Source organism: Simochromis diagramma, unplaced genomic scaffold (assembly GCF_900408965.1).
Source record: "Simochromis diagramma unplaced genomic scaffold, fSimDia1.1 OVJJ01000159.1, whole genome shotgun sequence".
In the NCBI taxonomy this organism is placed as follows: domain Eukaryota; kingdom Metazoa; phylum Chordata; class Actinopteri; order Cichliformes; family Cichlidae; genus Simochromis; species Simochromis diagramma.
In genome coordinates this window covers 3466940-3489378 of record NW_024387197.1, presented here as the reverse complement: position 1 = coordinate 3489378, position 22439 = coordinate 3466940, and the positions used below count along the sequence as shown (strand labels likewise).

The 22439-nt window shown below is 38.9% G+C and overlaps 1 protein-coding gene across 1 annotated transcript; it reads left to right on the top strand.

Annotated features, from left to right (window-relative positions):
• Positions 1-3522: 3522 nt before the first annotated feature.
• cds2 (CDP-diacylglycerol synthase (phosphatidate cytidylyltransferase) 2) lies at positions 3523-22344 on the top strand. The gene is made up of 13 exons (XM_040050014.1): positions 3523-3720; positions 9324-9466; positions 10478-10574; positions 11297-11394; positions 11873-12012; positions 13360-13418; positions 14507-14589; positions 14696-14783; positions 14955-15023; positions 15850-16002; positions 16275-16394; positions 16641-16744; positions 19056-22344. The coding sequence occupies exons 1-13, from the start codon at positions 3649-3651 to the stop codon at positions 19192-19194; spliced, it is 1365 nt and encodes a 454-aa protein (XP_039905948.1). The 5' UTR covers positions 3523-3648; the 3' UTR covers positions 19195-22344.
• The last annotated feature ends 95 nt before the right edge of the window (positions 22345-22439 follow it).

Sequence of the window (22439 nt, the reverse complement as noted above, 5' to 3'; positions counted from 1 at the left end):
TTGTCACCGTGTGTGCTGACATCCTGAGTGGACACTCAGTTGGTGCGTGGGTTTCACAGACACACAAGTTTTTTTAAATGTGCATCCCAGTTTTCAATTTCACAAGATATGGAGGTAAAACATGAAACTGCTTTCTGCAAGCTCAAGATGGACACTTTTTATTCCTTGTTTCCCTCTCTCCTATCCCCCCCCCACCACCATGTCTCACCCCCCCTCTCTCTTTCCCTCTCTCTCCCTCTCACACCATTGCTATATATAGACTTCTGCATTGCAGATGTCCCAGAGCCCTGCAGTTCTGGAGGAGCTGCTGAAGAGTCCCAGCCAAAATTTGGGCTGCCTGACACAGAGAGGCCAGGCGAGCGGAAACAGCAGACTGGCTGTGCACCACAGGAAGGGTGACAGTCGTAGCATGACAGGAACAAACACAGTAACACGGCACATGTGCAGCGAATGTCCACGGCAACACTCTGCACCAAGGATAATGCCCTTCACTCGCCCACCCACCCTTCAAATCACCGCAGTCCTAATCTTTGGGTGGGCGGGTGTGTGAGTGTGTGGTGTGGTGATTTTCTGAACCATTTTCCTTCTTTTAGTGATTTGAGAGAATTTCTAGGTCACAGCTTAATTTAAAAAGAAAAAGGATACACAGTGAATCATTAAACTTTTTTTTTTTTTAAACAGCATGCTCTCCTTTCCACAAGTCATGGTAAATGACTGCAATAAATTTAGATCAGTTTAGATACACACATCAATGGTGCATCTGGTAAAACAATATATCCGTATAACCATACAAACAACAACAGATAGAGCATGAAGTGAAGCAAGGCAGGCGCTGAAGAACCAAATGCCACAAAATCAATGCAGAATTTAATGACTGAGCATCGATCATCAACACACATCATTAGTATTGATTAACAAACAGAATGTCACTAAAATGAAATGTGTTGTATTTCTGTAATATTCTGTGATACTTCAAAATATTAGACATAAAACATACTTCTTCTAGTCATGGCTAAATGTTATTATCAACTTTCTTCCACAATTTTGCTGTACGTGTGCAATTCTATTCTATTCTATTCTATTCTATTCTATTCAAATGGAAAAACAAAACTTTTAAAATTGATTGTCTCTTTCTGGTTTTAAAGGAAATTGCAGCACAGAGCCTGTCAAAAACAAGGCAATTCAAGTCATAAAACACTGGGGCGAGATATAAAAGAGACACAAGCTAATAAAGAAAGACACGTATAAAGACGAGTTATGAGAATTCAACTAAATTAGGAGATAAAAATAAGTCAGACGTGCCTCCAGGCGAGACATGGCTGAAGCAAATGAGAAGAAGCTTCAGTTCCTCCGTTTAGTCGCTAATCTGTCGTTTAGAATTCTTTGAACATCTCCTGTACAGGTGTACATTTAATCTCTTACAGCTCACTCCTGTGGTTTCTACAATACAAAAGCATGCAAAAAAATCTGTGATGGTCATGCAAATCAGTGCAGCAGTGGCACCTACTGATATATTCCAGTATTAAGCAACAAGGTTTAGAGTCAGGTAGGCTGTTGCTAAATGCAAACTGCCTCTGCATCGCAGCTCTGCTCATGTGCAGACAGTGAACACTCAACAGTATAATACCACATCCTACTGAACTGTTATATTTGGGCTGCGCCGCTTGTTCCACGTCTGCTGCAACAGCAGCGAGCCATTAAGTATTTATAAGAGCTGGATGTCGTCAGCTCCACAGAGCTGAAACGCAGGCACACATGCTTCCAGCGAGCATTTGCTGCCACTTGGTGTTAAAGGTGCAAATTACAGATAATTGTAAAGAGGTGGAAACTGCCTTACATGTTCTGTCTAATAGTCCTCTAGACATGAGTCTGTCTCTGTTTTTGTTTGTCTAAAATGGACACACAGTGTATGTTCAAATTCTGTTTTTCTTTCAGATTTTTTGTTGTTGAAAAAAAGTTTGGAAAATGCTAATATTTGCGTAAGATTGTAAAGCATGGTCATTTCTTTTATTGTTAAACATTTTTTCCTTTTATTTTTAAGTACCACCCTTTTCTGCAAAAAAACAAAAAACAAACAAGAGCTGCATTTTTCACTCTACAAGCCTTAGATAGCATGTTAAATGTTAACATTCATAGCAGTATCAATGGAATAAGAATGACCAAGTATGTCTTGTTTGGAAGTGTTGGCAGGAGAAAGTCTCTACTCTCTAAAAACAGCATGGCAGCATTGCTTAGGTTCGGAAAGATGCCCCTAAACCCTATTTGAAATTATTACTACCAAAGATGGTTGTACAAGCTACTGAGCAATGGTAATGTACTTAGTTTTTTACACATTGCCACACTGGGTTTTGGCTTAGTGTTTGTCAAATAAATAATGACAAGATGTAATATGTCATACACTGTTATTCATCTCAGTTTGGATTTAGATCATTTTAATTAATTACTTTTCTTTTCACTACAACTGTACTGTTGCAACGTTTGCATTAGTAATATCACTGAGTCAATCTTACATTTACATCTGCAAGACTACTATTAAGAAATTTAAACTAAGAATATACATCCTGGTATAAAAGGCTCAAATATTGTTCCTCTTGAGCTTTTCGTCATCATCATTATTAATTATTGTTAATTACATCTGTGGCACTCTAAATGCCATTCACAGTATTTTTCTTGAACATAACCCACACCTTAAAATGACATCAGGGAGTTCTGCTGGAAAGGTCAAGCTAGCCCATATTCAAGTAAACATTAGCTATAATTTCACAATAAAAGCACACACACGCACACAGTTTTCACTTGGCATAGTTGCATAGGGGCAATGTTTTCAAATATCCCACGAATGATCCTTTTAAAAAGAACCAAAATAAACAGGAAAAAATTAAGATGCCAAGTTGATGTATTCTACAAATCAAATTGTGAAAAGTGCCTCAGTCAAAAAATAAAAAATGACTGACCAAACCAGTCCAGAGGACCCAACAGACAGACGTTACTGTTGTTAACTACAACTGGATTGAAAAAACAAAAACAAAACAAAAACAAATCTATGATGTGACTTTTTTTTTACAAACTGGGGTGAAAAGGGAAATTGGAATTTAGAAGAAACAAATAGCCACATTTAGTATCAGCTTATCATGGATTCATATTGCAGTCGTACAATATGCAATACCGGTATATACACTACATATTTGGGCAACATGAAACAACATGAAACTTCCGGATAAATCAAGTTAATAAAGCCTGGAGGTTTACCAGTTCATGTTGAGAGACGTTTCAAGCATTTCCTATAATCTTATTGTTAATATTTTTTAAAGACTGTCAGTAAAGACGAAAGAAACATAAAGAATAATAAATGGTCAGTTTCTTGAAGCAATCCCGAAAGAGTTACATGTTGCATGAATTATAATATTACCATTAATATTTATTCTAAAAAAAGATTCTTTAATGCCATGTTAGCATTATGTTGGGTAGTCAATATGGAGTTTTATTTTGAAAACAGGAAGTGAATGATCGTGAATTGGGTGGAAAGTGTTGTTTGCAGAAATTTAGCTAGGAGCTTAGCAGAGGAGGTGTCAGTCTCCAAAAAACAAAGAGGTTGTTTGTGGGAGCCGCAGGACCTTCGCTGTTGTCGTCAGGTCACGACCCGCTAAGATGGCAGAGCTGAGGCACCGTGGACCCAAAGACAGCGACCCTACGTTTCAGCAGCAGCCGTCAGAGGACAAGGTAACGTTAGCTTGGACTCAGTCCTGCCATTTAGCGGTCCTGACGCTAACTAGCCACCGAGCGATTTGAAATTCCCGTTACACTGCGACTGGTGTGACTAAGAAAGGTCATGTCAGAATGAATAATAAGGCATGTTTAAGTTTTACAAGGCTGTCGTCAATTTACTCTTATAACCGCATCTTACAACGTAAAAGCTGTTAAAAGCATCTGAAAGACGCTATACAAACCATCCGCCAAACTACTCAAATTTTAAACTTGATTGGCTGGTGGTACACACCGTCTTCCTGTGTGTTCGTCCGCTGCGAAAACAACAGCAAACCAAATGCAAAAGTTAAAATTTCATCGATTCTGGAGCTGCCCTTTTCACCTACGTTATGCCGATGTGTATAGCAGCTGGTCTTGTCCAACAAAAACCCTTTAAATACATTTGAAGACGCTTTTTCTTGAATGCTAAGCAGTCTACCAGAAAATCCAAAAATAGTAAACTTAGATTTGTAAGGCGTGCTGCAAGCTAGCCACATACGCCGTTGCACACAGATGTAAATAAGCGATGAAGGTCTCCATGTTGGCCCTTTATGAGCTAGCACCGATGCTAAATGTTCAGCAGCAGCGTTAAGCTAAACGTGTTATTTTTTGTGTGTATTTATTTATTTATATTTGTAAATTTTGGTTTGATATGACCGATAGCGATGGTGTTCGCGAGCCCTGGTAGGCTAAAGTGTTTAGTAGCTGTAGTTACATTAACAACCACTGCTTCGCGTCGTAGACTGATTGGTAGCACGATATTATAATTAATCTCTCTTAACAAACTGTTATTAAGCTGTTTCAGTCAGAGTGAGGGGAAATAAAAGCAACATTTATGCGTTCAACATGGACGATGCGTGGCATTGAATGAAGAAAGGGGCGTGGTGATAGACGTGTGGATATCTAGGACGAGATAATTTCAGAAAATTGGAGAGTAGCTGAAAGCAGTTGGAGAAAGTAGTGGAAGCATTAGTGACATCCTCGCAGCGAGCCACACAGGCTAATGTAATTTTCCAGGGAAGCGCACTGTGACCGGTTTAACGTGTTCTTTATTATTTACTTTTTTGCCATGACTTGTTTAAGAGCAGCCTACCTCATGACCTTGAGCTTGCAGTTGTGCTATCAGGTGAATAATTTGTATTATTTTCGATAATAATAATAATGCTACAATTCTGATGCAAAAGTATCCATTTTATGTCCACTTCTGCTGAAATAAAAGAAATTGACACTGACAATACAGAATACCCAACCAGATTATTTGCAGTTAACTATTTATCAGTAGTTTGCCTGAGCAGAACCAGGGTTTATTTGAAAAAGTCTAGCCTGGTGGAGGCGCACATGTGGACAAACATTTGTAACTCTGTGTAATATCACGCAATTTACTAAAGAAAAAGTTGCTCTAAAGACAGTTATATTAGCTGATGAAATTACTTTTGTTGAGGTAGTTTTATGGTGGATTGCATAATTTGAAATATAGTGAAATTCAGTTCACAAGCGCATGAATGCTTCAGTCTTTGATTAGGTTACATAACCTCATGGTATAGCTGCAGTGTCTTGATGACGTCAGTAGAGTTAAACTGTTTGATCACAGTTGTCTACTTTGGCTACTTTCCAGCATGGTGAAGCTAGATCACAAGCCTGCACTTTTGTATCTGCCTCCCCGTGAAGGAATCGCTTTCCTCTTTGCACGAAAACCATAAGATCCAAATAAAAATGGCCTTTTATGGCTGACAGAAGCAGCTTTTTCTAATCAGTTAGAGATTAAAGAAAAAAACAAACCCAGATGTGCAAGACAGCATAAGAGGGAAGAAGTGTTTATGTGAAAGGAGCGTCTATTTTTAACTCAAGCATCCTGAATGACGGATATTGTCTCCATAGAAACCAGGAAAAGGAGAATGGGCCTGTGTGTATGTGGATTCTTGTGTGTGCTTCTGCATTCGTCTCCTGGGTTTTGACTTCTGGGTGGTAGTGCACACTAGTGACTGTTTCATATAATTTGAAGGGAACTTAATTAAATTTTCTAAGTCTTATAAAACATACAATGTTTTTTAATATATATTTGGCTGACTTGTAACAAACATGATGCAGCCAATCAGGGAATCACTATTTTGTTCACAACATTAACAGAAACATGCGATCCTCAACCTCTGGATTAAATCTCTCTTAAAAAGCTTGCAAACTTAACAGAGCAGCGTTTTGTTATTAGAACCTTTTCTACTTTAAGTTCTTGCTCACAGGAACTGTTTATCTTGAACCAAGTTTTTAGTGTTAATATGTTGGTTTGAATAACAGAAAAAGTAGGGTTACTTACCAAACTCAGATACAGAGACCTTAGCCTGGGGCGTGGGCAGATGGAGAATATCAAATTAGAGGAGCACTGGTGTGATATTAGTGTAAAAAGCTCAAATAAGTCGTTCTTGCTCTCTAACTTGTGTGTCTTCAGTGTTACTTATAAGTATTTATTGCATCTAATAACCTGTTACAACCAACTCCATTAATATTATTTGACTTCATTTGTCTCCTGGATGCTCCACTGCTACTGTAACTTGTATGAGGAGCAGTAAAATGAGGTGCACTTAGACTGAGGAAAGGAGAAAGGAGAGAGGAAAGGAGAAACTGTTATGACTTTAAATATCACACAGTGCTGAAGTTAGACTAGAGAAGATCAATTCACTGAATACATTTTTAATACTTTTTATTTTGGTCCTGTTTTCATTTATCATTTAACTGATCATTCAGATTTAGTCAATTTATATTCTAAGATATATTTATTTGCTGCATTTTCTTTCATAAAGTTACCAAATCCGTGTTTTGAGCCTGATATTGTTCATGTCTCGTCCTCACTGTTTTGGCAGACTTTACGCTAAGGTATCTATATCTTGTCTGTGTGGCTAAGTAAATGTAGAACAAAGTGAAACTGAATTAAATAGAACATCTCACCAACATGTAACCAAACGTCTCATCATGCTAGTTCATATTGGACTGATATCAATATTTGAGTGATGCATGCCTAACAAGAAGTATTATTATGTATTAAAGCCGGAGCCCAACGAATATAATATTTGGTGATGTAAACGTCCAGTATACGGGCTGATTTTTTTTTAAAGACACATTGTTATTTGTTTGTTTTTAATCTAATAAATATCCAGCTGTAGTATGGATTATTTTCCAAATTGTGAATGTGAGACCAAGTGGGTGTCACAAAACCACGTCAGCCATCTGCTGGGTGAATCTGATGTGTCAACTCCAAGCCTTATTTGGTCACCAGCAGCAGAGAGGGCAGCAGGGGATGAATGAGAAGTGAAAGAACAAACTGCCTTAAAAAACCCTCTCTATTATTGGCACAGGAGCTCTAACCATCCATATTTTTTCAGCATTGCCGCTATGGGGGGATAAAGATCAGTCAGTGTTGTAGGCAGGCCTTCATTAGCAAACAGATGGTTTTGAGAAATCAACAATATGGATGGAGATGATTTGGAGCAGTGTTTAGCCTCCCACACACGACTGTACACTGACAGTCCATTAATCATAATATGTTCATCTCAGATGAAGCCGATACTTTTTTTTTTTTTCCTGCTTTTTTTCCACACAGACACACCCCGAGCAAAATTTGTTGTTCGCTCTAAACCACTTCTCAGAAAACATTGCTCTGTTGCTTTGTATTTCTCCTCTTGCACAATAACTCACTAACGGATATTTAGTATCCATCCATCCATCCATCCATCCATCCATCTCTTTCGGGAAAGAAAGGGGATTACGCTTCTGCGGTGTGTGTGCGCTACAGCGAGTAACAGTAACATCTGCAGCACAAAGTTTGTTGCAGAAGTTTGAGTGAGAAAAAGAAGAGTATGTTTATAGTGGTAGCTACTGCAGACGAAAGAGAGTCTAATGGACCCAGACCAGAAAGCTAGTTACCAGCCACGAGCCAAACTATTGTTTATATTATTCTATTTTATTCTATTGTATATAGTATTTTATTTTATTGCATTCCAGTGTTTTCTAATTTCTGCTACATAACTTTGCACTTTTGCTGTAACGAAACACATTTCCCACCTGTGGGACTAATAAAGCTTAGCTTATCTTATCTTATCTTATCTTATCTCGGAACACTAAGCATTAGCCAGAGGTATCTGTACTTCGGAGCCGGGGGATCTGGCGCTAAATCTGCCATTCTGACACTTACGTGAACATACGAAAAGTATGCTTTCGATATGGAGGGAAATATGTCTCAAAGTGTTGCAAATGTGTCACAAGCAATGATTTGTACATATTTGTTTCACACTGGGACTGAAACGCAGCTTACATTTGCGGATCTGTGTGAAGCTGACAGCTTTAAATTAGTCTCAAAACTCCATGTGGGCATGCGATGTCATCTGCGCGTATCAGGCGATTCGTCCACATGTATTTAAGGTTTTGCGAACGAGCGAGAGACACGATACATGTAGTTTTAGACACTTGATGCAATTTTACTTTATGCTCAGGGCTGGATGGTTGATTTCTGCCTGTGGCTTGATGAGAAAACAAGATGACAGCACACTGAAGTCATAATTACATACAAATAGTTTTCATGATTATTTGAAAGTGGGACTCAAATAGACCTGCAAAATGATGTTTTATTTGAAAGTAAGCCTGCACATGTCAGAGCTGTTTTTTCCTCTCTTCTCCTCGTTTGTTAAACGGATCTTAAAAAGTAAAACAGGTCTTATTATAAAGACTTCTTAATATTCTTGCATTAAGTATGTAATAGTAAGCATTATCCTCTCCATATTCCATCCGTCCATTTGTTACACACACACACACACACACACACACACACACACACACACACACACACGCGGCTCTTTTTCTCCTAAAGCAGTAGCCTAGCATCACTGTTTTTGGTTTTAAATTGTTTATTTTTGATAGTTTTATAATACATTGGTGCTGTGTGAAGATGGAAAATATTACAGATGCCAGCAGCCAACAAACATCTCACCTATTCAGTTTTTTTTTAAAATTTTTATTTATTTATTTTTTTACTGAAACTGTTGGAGAAGAACCACTTCACTGTTATTTTGCAATTGTGTGGTGTTTTCACAACCACCACCTCACCTCAACCTGAGTAACTGGCAGAACTGAAAACATCTGTGCAGGTTTACATGCTGTTAGTTCTAACCAGCCTGGTTTTCATGCAGTAATGGTAATAAAGTGTTTGTGGGGTGGGGAGTTTTTAGAGTTGCATATGTTACCATTTTGGGTAAAGGTGGTGTTAGGTTTTTTGTTTTTTGTTTGTCACATGTGTCACAAATGTGTCATATGAGTGTTGGGCAAAAAGTACCAAGAGATTACTTACCCAGGTATTTTATCGCGTGACCACAGCACCAGCTCATTGCTCCTGTAAATATGTAAAAAAACAGACATGCATCATATTCCTGGATAGCTCAGAGAGAAAAGGTAAACTCTCCTAAGTTCATCCGTGATCTATGATTAAACAACACATATCTAAATGTTCTGTTATGGTTATATTAGAATAGTTGTTTTCCTTCCCTTTCAGAGCCAAATCTTCCATTTTTTTTTTCTCTGTTTTTGTCTGTTTGCAGGGTTCGGACAATGAACTGAAGGCAGAAAAAGAGGGGGTGTCAGACAGTGAGTCCAAAGTGGACTCTGGTGTCCCAGAGGTGCCGGTCCCTCCTGACGACACCCCTGAGGTTTTAAATAAGGCGCTGTCTGGACTCTCTTCAAGGTATGCTGAGTATCAAAGGAAATATAAACTGCAAGCTGTTTGCAGTGTGTTTTAAAGCTATGAACGTAAAGATGCGTCCTCTTCCTAGGGCCGGAACACGCTCGGTCTTGTTTATTGATATCGAACACCCCCATTGTCTGTGTACTGTGAGTTGCTATGCGCTCATTTTAAACCCACCCACCTAAACAAGAACCCCGTGTTTTTTCTGGACTGCATGTAAGGCTACGTCCACACGTACACGGGTATTTTTGAAAATGGAGATTTTCCGTTTTTTAATTTTTTTAATTTTTAATTTTTTTTAAATCCCGTCCAGGCTGCTAGGAACATGCCAAAGCAACAGTTAGCGATATATTTCTAACCGTGTAGAAATGTTGGCCAATCAAAAGTCTAGAAGCCTGGGTGGGAAAGAGTAAACAAAGATGGCGCATAGAACTCAGTTCTGCTTCTATGTGTGGAGGGACAGTAACTGTGTTGTATATGTAAGCATTTAAACACTGCAGAGAGTAAAGTTAACAGTATTGTCTAAGTCCGCTATTGTAGAAATCCATTTCACCGAAACGATAACGTGTGACGTGAAAAAGGCGCACACTTTTGACGCTGCGTTTTCTCTGTTTTCCTCGTCCACACGTAAATGCAACAACGGAGTTTTTGAAAATCTCCACCCTGGCAGGAGTTTTTAAAAATCTCTGTTTTCAGTGACCGAAAACGCCGTTTACGTGTGGACGAAAGGTGCAAACGCATAGAAAAATCTGCGTTTTCAAAAATACCCGGGTACGTGTGGACGTAGCCCAAGCCGCGTTGCCACTGTGGAGGTGTCATGATTCATACAAAGGAATTCCTCGTCACATATTTGACTGATTTTGGCCTTTTTGATAACATAATATAAGTAAAAGTTTTGGCCCAGGCTCTTTCAGTTGTGCTTACGTTTAAAATACAACTCGCTTGTTGCTTTTTTAAAAATTTTTTTGTATTGTCATTTTTCCAGTGTCATTGTTTATGTCTTTTCTTCAGATGGAAGAACTGGTGGGTACGAGGCATCCTAACACTAGCCATGATCTCCTTCTTCTTCTTCATCATCTACTTGGGCCCCATGGTGCTTATGATGATTGTGAGTACAAACTACTGATTTGTCCTGGTTGACTTGACTTGTCATTCCACTTTTAGAGCCATCGTTTGTGACTTGAGACAAATTAAGCTTTTTGATACAAAATTATTTCAGTTAAGATGAATCGTGTTACGAATCAGACTTTTTCTCACTGAGTATATATAGAAGACGTGTTAATGTTCAGAGCTACTCTAAGCAGCGCAGTCAGTTTATTTTTTAAAGCAAATTAAAATCATAGTATTGTGGATTAAAGAGGATCCAGTCTCTCTAATCATTTGCAGGATAGTTGCCTCCGTCATCAGGGAATACCCTGAAAATAGGCCTGTCAGCCATTTTGTGTCAGTAGGACACCATACTGTGTCACACACACAGAAACACACACTGAGTTGTGCTCAGGGTTTTTCCTGCACAGAGTATTTGGTGCCCTGCAAAGAGGTTTAACAGAGCCAGTGGAGAATCAGCAGTGTTGTAATAATGATCTTTATTAACTAGTTTTGTTTATTGTGGTCTTATTTACACAAGTGTGATCCACAGTGTTGCTCATCAATACATTCAGACTATTGGACTGTGGAATATTCATCCATTTCTGTCAGATAAAGTAACCGGTATCTTCTACTGTACTTTGACTGATCTTGCCATGTTTTCTTCCACCCCAAAAGCCCGTTCTGGTTTGTCCTATCAATATTTTGCCTTTGTGCTGCTGACACAGTGTTTTATCTACGCAGGTCCTCTGTGTCCAGATAAAATGCTTCCAGGAAATCATTACCATTGGTTACAGTGTGTACCACTCCTATGACCTGCCGTGGTTCAGGACATTGAGCTGGTGAGGACACAGACACGCACAGTGTTCACTTGGCAAGACAAAGAATGGGATATTAAAAGCAAATGTCCATGTTGGCTTCTTTCTTATTGTATTGTCTCATGTTTTTACTTTGTTACAGATGTCCTGAGGTTTGTTATCAACCCATTTTAAATTAGCTGTATCTTAAAGATTATATATTATAGCAGAATTACAATGAATCATCAGTGCTGTTTGATTTGTAGCAGTAGTGGTTTATAGTGTAGTGTAATCCTGATATTCACTATGCCAGGAAACTGGAAAACTCCTTGGAACACTGTTCTCCATGTACAGGTGTAAACCTTTAGCTGTCTGCAGTTTTCATGAAGAGAAGTTAGTCAGCCTTGTTGATTTATTTGTATTTGTGTTTTCCCCCCCGCTGGCATATTGAATTCAGAGTCTGATTAGCTGCTGTGACAACACCATCAGCTGCGTACATTTACTCTAACCCTTTGAATTACAGGTACTTCCTGCTGTGTGTGAACTACTTCTTCTATGGTGAGACCGTGACAGATTATTTCTTCACACTGGTTCAGAGGGAGGAGCCCCTTCGCATCCTCAGCAAATACCACCGCTTCATCTCCTTCGCGCTCTACCTCACAGGTAGAAAGACACAAAGTCCTGCTGTAGATTCTGTGTTAACGTCATCATGCCAGCTGCCCACAACAAACATTCTTCCAAGTTATTCAGTAATGACTTATAATAAATGTTTATTACACTAAAACAAACTGTTGATGGATAAGTGCACAATCAATAAACAGACATTAGATGCAGTTTACATTGTCATAGCAACCAGAAGTGTTAAATTTCTTTTAAGAGATGTCAGTGATTGGTCAGTCTGACTCAACAAAATACATTTACAATCAGTAATATTTCCATGAGTCATTCAACGGTTCAAAGTTTTATTGTTGTATGCACAGTAAGGAAAAATGTTTCCCTGTACAATGAAATTGTTCCTTTACTATCACCAACAGATGCCGAACAGAAAAATCCACATATATAAATAGAAAAAATGCTCATTTTAAAAATAGAATAAAAACAGTTATGAATACTGCATTTGATAAATACATTAGAGATGAAAGAGGAATCTGAGTTGCAATAAGCTGTGTACATATTTAGAATGCTACTGTGTGTGTGTGTGTGTGTGTGTGTGTGTGTGTGTGTGTGTGTGTGTGTGATGTAATTCTATTTCAGATATCTCTCAAGGTTGTTTCTTCAAATTTGGTATTTTTGGTTATAACCAGTGAATTTATATATTAATACATATCATATTATTCAGTTATGTTATTTGAGTTTCAAGTGATGTAAACTAGGACTTGACTGATTGGTGGAAGCACACAGGCATGCTTTGATGGAAAAATGAGTCTCAAGGTTTTATATGTTAGTTAGTTCAAAGCTTATTGTTTCAGTTACTATGCTAACTTTAGATGTTCCACTTCCTGTACTTCTGTGTCAGTTAGTAATACATTACTACTATAGCTTCTTGCTGATGCCAAACAGGATGTGGGGAGGAAGGAAGCACCCAGACTGTCTTACCTACTAGATTTAAGGTGCAATTGAATGGCTCGTTATGACTTTGAGCACAAATGCTCTGAAGCTCGTGATTTGAAGTGACATTTAATGCAGAGTTTTGTCATCCTGTACATCTTAATGTCTTGCTTGAAGAAGCTTTACTGTCAGTCTGAAGAGTCCAGGAAACCAACAGCGTCAGTATGTCTGAGTCAACTTCCGTTCAGGCCACATTTTCTCAGATATTCTTTGCTTTACAACATCCTCTCGTTTCCTCAGTCACGTAAAAGAAAAATATTCACTGCATCCTAAAGTAGGCATGCTGTGAAATAAGTCAAGCTAGATTGAATCAGTTTGACCAAAGATGACCTTAAGGAGGTTTCCTCCTCTTTACAGATGCTGTTGGTCTGTGTGTCTTAATAAGTCCTCCTGTTGTTGCAGGTTTCTGTATGTTTGTGCTGAGTTTGGTGAAGAAACATTACCGCCTTCAGTTTTACATGGTAAGTGCTGCCCTGCATACTCCGTGCATCCTGCCTCAAGGCTACTGGCTTATTCATGAGGCTAGCTAAAATATAAACCCTCAAGTAAAAGTGAAATTGGGTCAGAGACGGATCCTGCAGAAAAAACCCCCCACTAGTACATTCCACTTTGATTTGGCCATACCTAATGTGCCTGCTATTTCTGTCAGATTTGTTTTACTGTTGGCAGGTTATGAGATGTTGTTTCCTTTGCATTGAGAGCAACTTTGACCTCCATTTTGTGGAGGCCAAATCCAACATGTAGAATCATCTCCAGACCTGCTTAATGTAAGATAATGAAAGAATAGCTGTAGTTACAGTTGAATCAATAAAAATATGTCATTATGTTTAAAAAAAAAAAAAAAAAAAGACTTCCTCAACAGTTAGTGCAACATATATCTTGAATACGTCTTTGACACAGTTCAATTCAGTTCAGTTTTACCACAACAACAGTCGCCTCAAGCGCTTTATATTGTAAGGTAGACCCTCCAATAATACATACAGAGAAAAATCCAACAGTCTTTTTTTTTGGTGACAGTGGGAAGGAAAAACTCCCTTTTAACAGGAAGAACCAGGCTCAGGGAGAGGCAGCCATAGTTGAAATAATGCTGTCGATGTAACAAAGTAAAAGGATCCAGCTGTGTGTTTACAGCTGTGTGTTTACAGTAGGGCAGGTTTATGTTGAAACACTAGTGGTCTTAAGAAAAACACACCCGAATGGAAACACAGTAACAGTTTTTTTTTTTTTTTTTTTTTTTGGTAACACAAAAGCTTGTAAAAACCATCTAAAACATGACCAGCAGGTACTAATACAATACAACTGTATTTATATAGCACATTTAAAACAAAGGTACACCAAAGTGCTTCACAACAAGGTTAAAACATAACAAATATCTGTACCCTGTTATGCTCTTATAGACTAACAAGTGAGAAACGCTAGTTAAACAATCAATACAGATAAAACTCTTCTGCGTGACACTGATTATAAACAAAATTTACAGCGCCTGTGTCATTGTCCAAAAATGTATGAATTTAGCTACACGTCATTGATCTTGTGCCCGTCTGCACAGTTTGGTTGGACCCATGTGACTCTCCTGATTGTTGTGACCCAGTCTCACCTCATCATTCACAACCTGTTTGAGGGAATGATCTGGTACGTTAAAGGCTCCTTATCCAATTCTCTAAATCTAATTAAAATTCAGTTATTTTGCACCTTAATGCAAATATCCATACACCTAAACTGTTCTTTGTGTGATCAGGTTCATTGTGCCCATTTCTTGTGTGATCTGTAATGACATCATGGCCTACATGTTTGGTTTCTTCTTTGGGCGAACCCCTCTTATCAAGGTTGGTTATTTTGAACGTTTGAAGCTGCTTAAACCTGGAATGCAAATACATAAATGTTTAATGTTTTCAATATAATGTTTATTGTGAATTATTGATGCATGTAGCAAATCACCTAAAGGCTGTTGTGCTCTGTATGGTGGTGTATGATTTCTTTGATACTGGCTGTTGCAGCTGTCGCCTAAGAAGACTTGGGAGGGCTTCATCGGTGGATTCTTCTCCACCATTGTTTTTGGAATCATGGTAGGATGTGAATTTTATTTATTTATTTATTTTTTCCTTTTATCTCTTAGCGATGTAGCATTCTGTAGGAGCTGCTTGCACTTGAATATGCAAAGTGGTATTTATCACACAATGAATTATGGTTAAATAGAGTAAAATCAGCTGTGTAGGGCAGAAAAACTAACTCCCCTCATGTCATATACCAGCCGCACCTTCCTGATTTAGATGCCTGTTTAAGCTGCATATTCTCTGCTCTCACTCTAACATCATTGCGGCTGCTTCCTTGTGTGGGTGTCTGCTGTTCTAACCCTGCCGCCACCCCATCATTTACCTGTAGGCCTCGAGGGGATCATTGTTCATCACTTCAGTTTCTGTATGTGTCATATTTCCGGGGCGTAATGAGCTCTGAAGCAAATCATTTCAAACACAGTGTGTTTGTCTCAACTTAGTTAAACATGCACTCATCACAAAAGTTTGTGGCTGAGACTCACGCTGAGGCTGATTGCTCTGAGCTCTGGATATCTTTAGCTTTAGCCTCTTTGGCTTTGGTAGCTTCTTTAAAATGCCCATGTTCAGCTGGGTGAGGGTGTATTAAGTGTAGTTTTATACTGGGTTTGCTGTAGCTGTTGTTGTCTCCAGTCACAGCGTCTAGTTTCCACACTAATGACACATTAATGCGTTACTGGTGCCGGCACTGTGCACATGCTGCACAAACTCCTTTGTAATTGGTCATGTGGGAAGGCTGACTGGCTGGGCCGAGAACACAGGAAAGCAGTCAGTTCTGATCTCTGTCCAGTTAGTTGGTGACAAGTGACACGATTGAAGCATAACTTTGTTCTCTTCACAGCTCTCCTACGTCATGGCTGGCTATCGCTACTTTGTGTGTCCGGTGGAGTTCAACAACGACTCCAACAGCTTCCAGGTGGATTGTGAGCCATCAGAGCTGTTTCAGCTCCAGGACTACTTCCTCCCCAGTATGCTGGAGTCTGTCACTGGATGGGTAAGATTCAGTGGCTATTTGTTGCGGTTCATCCTGTGCCAGTATTTAGGCTTCTTACAGTCCTCTCAGCAACACATTAAAAGTATGCAGAGCTTGTAGAATTTTATTGAACAGCGCTAAAGGAAACCTTACAGCCTATTACAGCTTGAAACACAGTATACAAAGTTTTATACACACCTAGAGCAAACATAAGGCAATATCTTATTAAAACTGTCAGGCCCAAGTTATGAATTTCAACAAGATTGGATGTAACATGTCCTATGTTTCCACAGACCACAGTGCGCCTGTATCCATTCCAGATCCACAGCATTGCCCTCTCCTCCTTTGCCTCCATTGTGGGACCCTTTGGTGGCTTCTTTGCTAGCGGCTTCAAGAGAGCTTTCAAAATCAAGGTATGGATGTGGACCAACAAACTATTCACCACACATAAGGTGGATGTGGCCTATGATTATCAAGCAGTGTTTATGTTTCTTAAGCCATTGTGACACTTCGTTCTGGGCCATTTTTGGAAAAGAGAGAAGAACCTACCACAGAATAGGCTCTGAAAGAGATACAGAGCATATAAGCAAGGCTTTTTAAAAACACACACACAGAATGTCATGTCTGTTGTAGTTTTAAGCTTGTATGTCATCTTTCAGGATTTTGCAAACACCATCCCAGGTCACGGAGGCATTATGGACAGATTTGACTGCCAGTACCTCATGGCCACATTTGTTAATGTCTACATTGCTAGCTTCATTAGGTAAGCATATATTTATGAAGTTTAAAATACAATATAATGTATTTCATCTTGCTTGTTGTCAGTCTTTGTCCTTTACATGCTCTTTAAGATAAGATAAAACTTTATTAATCCCTCGGGTGGGTTCCTCTGGGAAATTCGGTTTCCAAAAGCACAGCACCGACAGAAGTTACAGAATATTATATATATATATATATATATACACATACACACACACACACACACACACACACACACACACACACACACACACATATATATATATATATATATATATATATATATATATATATATATATATATATATATATATATATATATATATAAAAAACACAGACATATATAAATAAAATATACGAAGGGGATAAATAGGAATAAAAATACAAGTGAATTGCACATTTCAAGTATTGAGGTCTATTGCACCATTGACTATTAACAAAAGTATTGCACAAAAGGTATTGCACAGTGAAGTGAAGAGGCACTACAGCTTAGTTGTTCCCCCCTCCTTTGTCCTCCTGTTTCCCCTCCAGAGAGGAGTATAGTTTAGGGATAGTTTCTGTGAAGTGAGGTTGAATAAGGCACATCCGGGAGAAATTGCGAATCTTGATTTGTCAGTTTCAACTTTTGTGGATATGGTGAACGTTGCAGACATGGACCACAGCCTTACATTTAATAGCCTATTGGGCTAATAAGTAGACCAGGAACAAGAAGATCAGGAGAAATGATGAATTTGTCTGTGGTATTAGGAGAATCAGTGGACTGCTAACATTAGTTAAGGTCTGCTTATTTAGCAGTACTGTACAGTTAGCTCTCTATGTTTAACAGCAAACAATAACTTGCTACTCTTAGCTTCTAAAAATACAAGACAAACGCATTCACATGAAGCGCTTCTCACTCCTACTAATCTCCAATAAGGTGCTCAATATTTACAGTGTATAATCAGTATTTAGTAAAACTATTTGCATGATAGATGCGGAAGTTTTCAAACCCTCAGGCTCAACTTCTGAATGCCACTGATTCTCAGTTCTCAGTGCATACTTTTTCATGTGATTCTGTTTATTTTGAAAAGTCTCAACAGGATCTTGAGCTTTATTGTGAAAGGTTAATGTGGAAAATAAACAAGCGGACACGCGATGGTTTTACTGTCGTTGTTGCTAATGACAACACATAAAAACAGGCGCTTGTCCATCATTAGTGTGGTTATGTTAAATATAAGAGAAAGAGAGAACTTTAATACATTAATATAGCCACTACAGTGACCATCAAAACGATGAGAAAATATTGCCGTAAACAGTTTATTTTGCGACACCACGAAACAAACGATAGCGTGAAATGAAACATAGACATTTTTATATCGTCATATCGTTATCTCGAACAGCCCTACCCTCTTGCTGTATTTACTTTTGTTTCTCCTGCCCCAGACACCTGACCTATGAGCAGACTGAACATTCTCAGCTGATTTGTAGGACACGTTTTGGTTCGCTAAACACAGTTAAATTTTTCCTGTGTGAAAACAAACTAGACAATAAAAGAAAAAAATAAACGACAAGTTTACAAAAAAGAAAGAACTACAGGTGTGAAAACACTCTAAGGTGGTCGTGTCCATCATGGCGTCCAGTTCAGAGACTTGAACCAATCAGCAGACTCCATCCCTGCACTCTCTGCACATACACCCACACAAATCCTGAGGCAAACCAAAAATCACACAGTGAGCATGGATCATAACACATTGCATCACCTGACATGAATCAATAGGTCTGTGCAGTTTTCATACTGTACTGTTTATATCCTGTTACTGTATGTACAGAATAGAATAAGTCTCCTGTTACATATAAACATGGTAAAGAAAAATTGGTTGATCACTACTTTAAATGTACACTTTTTCATTTGTCTGTTAACCTTAATATCTTTGCAGAACAATTTAAAAAAAGTCATACTTGATAAAAGATAAAATATGCTAGTTGGTCTATAATTGTATGTTTAGTGGTTTCTTCGCAAGTTTCTGAAAGACTCATCGTGTCTCGAATCAACATGTTACTAATCAACCAACTCACTGTATTTCCACTGGTTGAGCAGATGACCCATAAGCCAAAGTCCACTGCAGAGGCCAGGCTTTGAGTCAACCCACTCCCTCCCTACACCAAACCTGCTTTTCTGTCCGCACTCTGTACTGCATTTAAAATAAGTCTTATAAGTTGTGTCCCCACCTTTTTTTTTTTTTTTTTTTTTTCTTAGAAATTATTTTTAAAGGCAGTGGTTTCTGGATAAAACTTTAAGTACATTTGTGCCTAAGCATTTCTCCACCTTCTTTCAGGGGCCCTAACCCCACCAAGGTGATCCAGCAGCTCTTGGCCCTCCGTCCAGATCAGCAGCTCTACATCTTCAATTCCCTGAAGACTCACCTGACCGAGAAAGGCCTGCTGCCAGCGCTGGAGGAGGCCGCCGCAGCTTAGAGCCGCCAACAACCACAGCTTGCTCGCCCTAAGAGGAGGGGAGAGATGGGAAAGGAGGGCAGCGGCACCCAGGGAGCCCCGCGCACCCCTGGAGCTCTGGGAAGACTCAGTGCTTTTGCGTGAGCGAGAACACATCCAAGAAAAACAAACCGAAAACCACAAAATCGACAGCCTTGGGTCATTCCATTTCATGTGGGTGTGGGAGTCATGCTTGTCTGTGTTCCTACAGTCTGTGAATCATGTTTCTGACACCAGTGTTTTCAGGTTGAGTTTGTGAATTACTGTACTTTTACACATTTCCATTACCATCAACCTCTATCTAGTTACACTGTTAAACAAAATGTTGGTTTGCTGTACATTTCTACCTGTACACACAATATCCTCTATATATACCTTATTATTAAAGTGTGTCGATATTTTATTGTTCTTTTTTATTATTTCAATGCACTGCTCTCAGCGCTGTTACTCACTGTATTCTTACTCTACTGCACCCTCCCTCTAATTTAAGGGTAATTTCCTTTATTGTGAGTTTTTCTATTTATAAATAGATGTTTTTATATTTGGTATGGTTCTATTATATCTTAATGTTGTCTTTTTTTTTTCTTTCTTTCTTTCTTTTTTTTAAAGTCAGGCTAAATTCACCATCGCCATCTGCCATGTACATTTTTTGTCTTTGTTTTTTTTCCTGCCATTCATCAAAGCCTCTCATGCTTGGCCAAATCTTTAAGACGTTATTGTGCCGAAATCAAAGGTGACTGACTAAATTAGACTTGAAGGGGACCTCTAATGCTTTGTTCCAGCTCTTGGATGGTAGCTTTATGTGATTCACAATTCCTTATATATCCTACCCCGGGCCTTGCTGCAGCTCCTCAGTTCATCCTCGGAAACGAGTTGTTTCAGCTTCCTTCCCTTTTAAACTTTGTTCTGATTGGCTGCTGCGCATAAACAGACTTTATATCACGCTGAGCCAAGAATGGGGGGGAAGCTTTCTAAAGCCAGACAACTCCCAGAGATTGCACATGCACTGACCTCATGTTTGAAAGGTTAGCCATGGTTATTAATGTATGTATGTGAGGGAGGGAGGGAGGACAGGTCCACTTTAGGTCCATCAAGTCTTTGAGTTCAACTATTGGTGGTTTTGTGTTTACGGAGCATAAAAGCTACGTTATCATCTTGTTGCTGTTCAGCAGAAATGATGTCACAAATAGAGCTGGCTGTGTTTGTTTTACATGTTTGTTTGTTTTTATTTTTGTGGTCTGTTGCTTGTTGACTGTAAGGTACAGAGGGATCGTTGCATTATGGCTACTCCCTCTGACAGCTGGAATGTGTAACTATGCCACAGTTAGGGTTTCTACACTGCCACCAGCTGCTTGTGCGTGCTGTGATGTCACTGTTTTTCACCGCTTGAGCACAGCACAAACGGCATATCGATACTGACTGATCAACTTGATTTATTTGTGGCCTGTTGCCGTCTCATTGGGTGAAACTTTGGCCAATACAATCCGTTATTGTGTACGTATTGCAGTTCATTCCCTTTTCCAGTGGCGGCTTTTTTTTTTTTTTTTTTTTTAATTTTTGGTGTGTGTGTGCGCGCGTGTGTGTGTGCGCGCGTGTGTGTGCCGCGTGTGTGTGTGTTGGATTTAACGATAAAATATAAAAGCTGGGACTTCATTAAAGCTGGCTTCTTTTCTGATTTCACACACAATCTGGGGATGTTTAAGGGCCACCACATTGTTTTTATTAAACCTGCCACAAACTGACTCGTGCTCTTGATCAGTTCATAATCTGCAGACAGATTTTGGTGGAATAAAGTGGGCCTTTGAGTCAGGGTAAAGTTCACAGACAGATGGAAAATTAATCCACTCAGATTACCGGTGATTGTTCAGGTGAGAAGCCCTGTAGACAAAAGACTTGGATGGTGTTTGCACACATTCATTTTGTTTCATGTCTACTCATAGGACAAAACAGCAATATGAACATTCATGCAGTAGTCAGTGTAGCAGGGATATGATCATGGAGAGTAAGAAACGCATACTATTTATATTATTTATATATAAATATTTATTTATGTTGTCTGTGTGACAGCATGTCTCTATGCTAGCCATACAAATCAGCTGATACAGTAAACGACTGCTTTATTTCACCTTAAATTTCCTCTGAACTGATACTCCCCCTCCCCCAAGAAAAAGTTCTATTTTTAAGCAATGCACTTTATTGCTACCCAGATCTAGATTGTGGCAATCAATTTATAAAAGGGTCCCCCTTTTTTCCCCATAGGAGCCATTGTGTAAACCCAGGCATGGCTTTATGTGTTGTGTCATTCCATTCATGATTTCTGTGCTGCATCCAGCTACTCCGTCTTTCTGAAGATGTTTTATTTAAGCAAACCGTTTTGAAAGTGACTATATTATACATTTATTAAGAGGCTGTTTAGGAAGACTATTTTGAGTGTTCTTTAGTATTTTTCTTAGAGGAATATTGAAAGTATTATTATTATTATTGTCATATAGGAAAAAGTGCAGAGATGACAGAAAGGTGTTTTCTTGCTGTGGCTTTATTAGTACATTTGGGTGTTTTTATTTAACCTTTTCCCTGATAGCCGTTGTGTGTTCACTTCTGCGTGGAGTGTGACTTGAATCAGTGTGGAAACTCATTCTAGTAGGTTCCAGGTAGCTAGTGTCTCAGCAGAAATAGATATCTTGTGATTTTTGTTGGGTTTTTTTGTTTGTTTTTTTGAGCCTCACTGTCTCGTTGTCCTTCGACAGTTTTTAAGCCTGCAGCTCTGTACTGCCATTTCACTGCCTGGTGTTGCAGACGGCCACTAGAGAGAGCTGGAGCTCCTGTGCTGGGTGGATGGGTTTGACCCTTTCTGACTGCTGCTTGATACATTCCAGTAACCCCTGAACTTGAGATTTGCTCACAAGCAGGTCATTTTTAAGAGATAATCATGCCACTTTCAGAGGGAAACCTGATTTTTTTTTTTTTTTTTTTTTTTTGTTTTGTTTTTGTTTTTTTCCTTCTTCCCCTGTTTTCGGGCACCTACAGTTGGATACGCCTCTGTGCTACTTTTATCAAGACAGTGCCACTTTGCTTTTTTGCATCCTGCTCAGTCAGGAGTCTCTTTGAAATTAAAAAAAAAAAAAAAAGGAATGTATGGGAGAGATGTGTCTGTCCCACATGCTGTGTAGACTCCCCTCCTGCCTTGTGTTATATTTTGTGGTTTGAAGTTATTATACAGCTATATG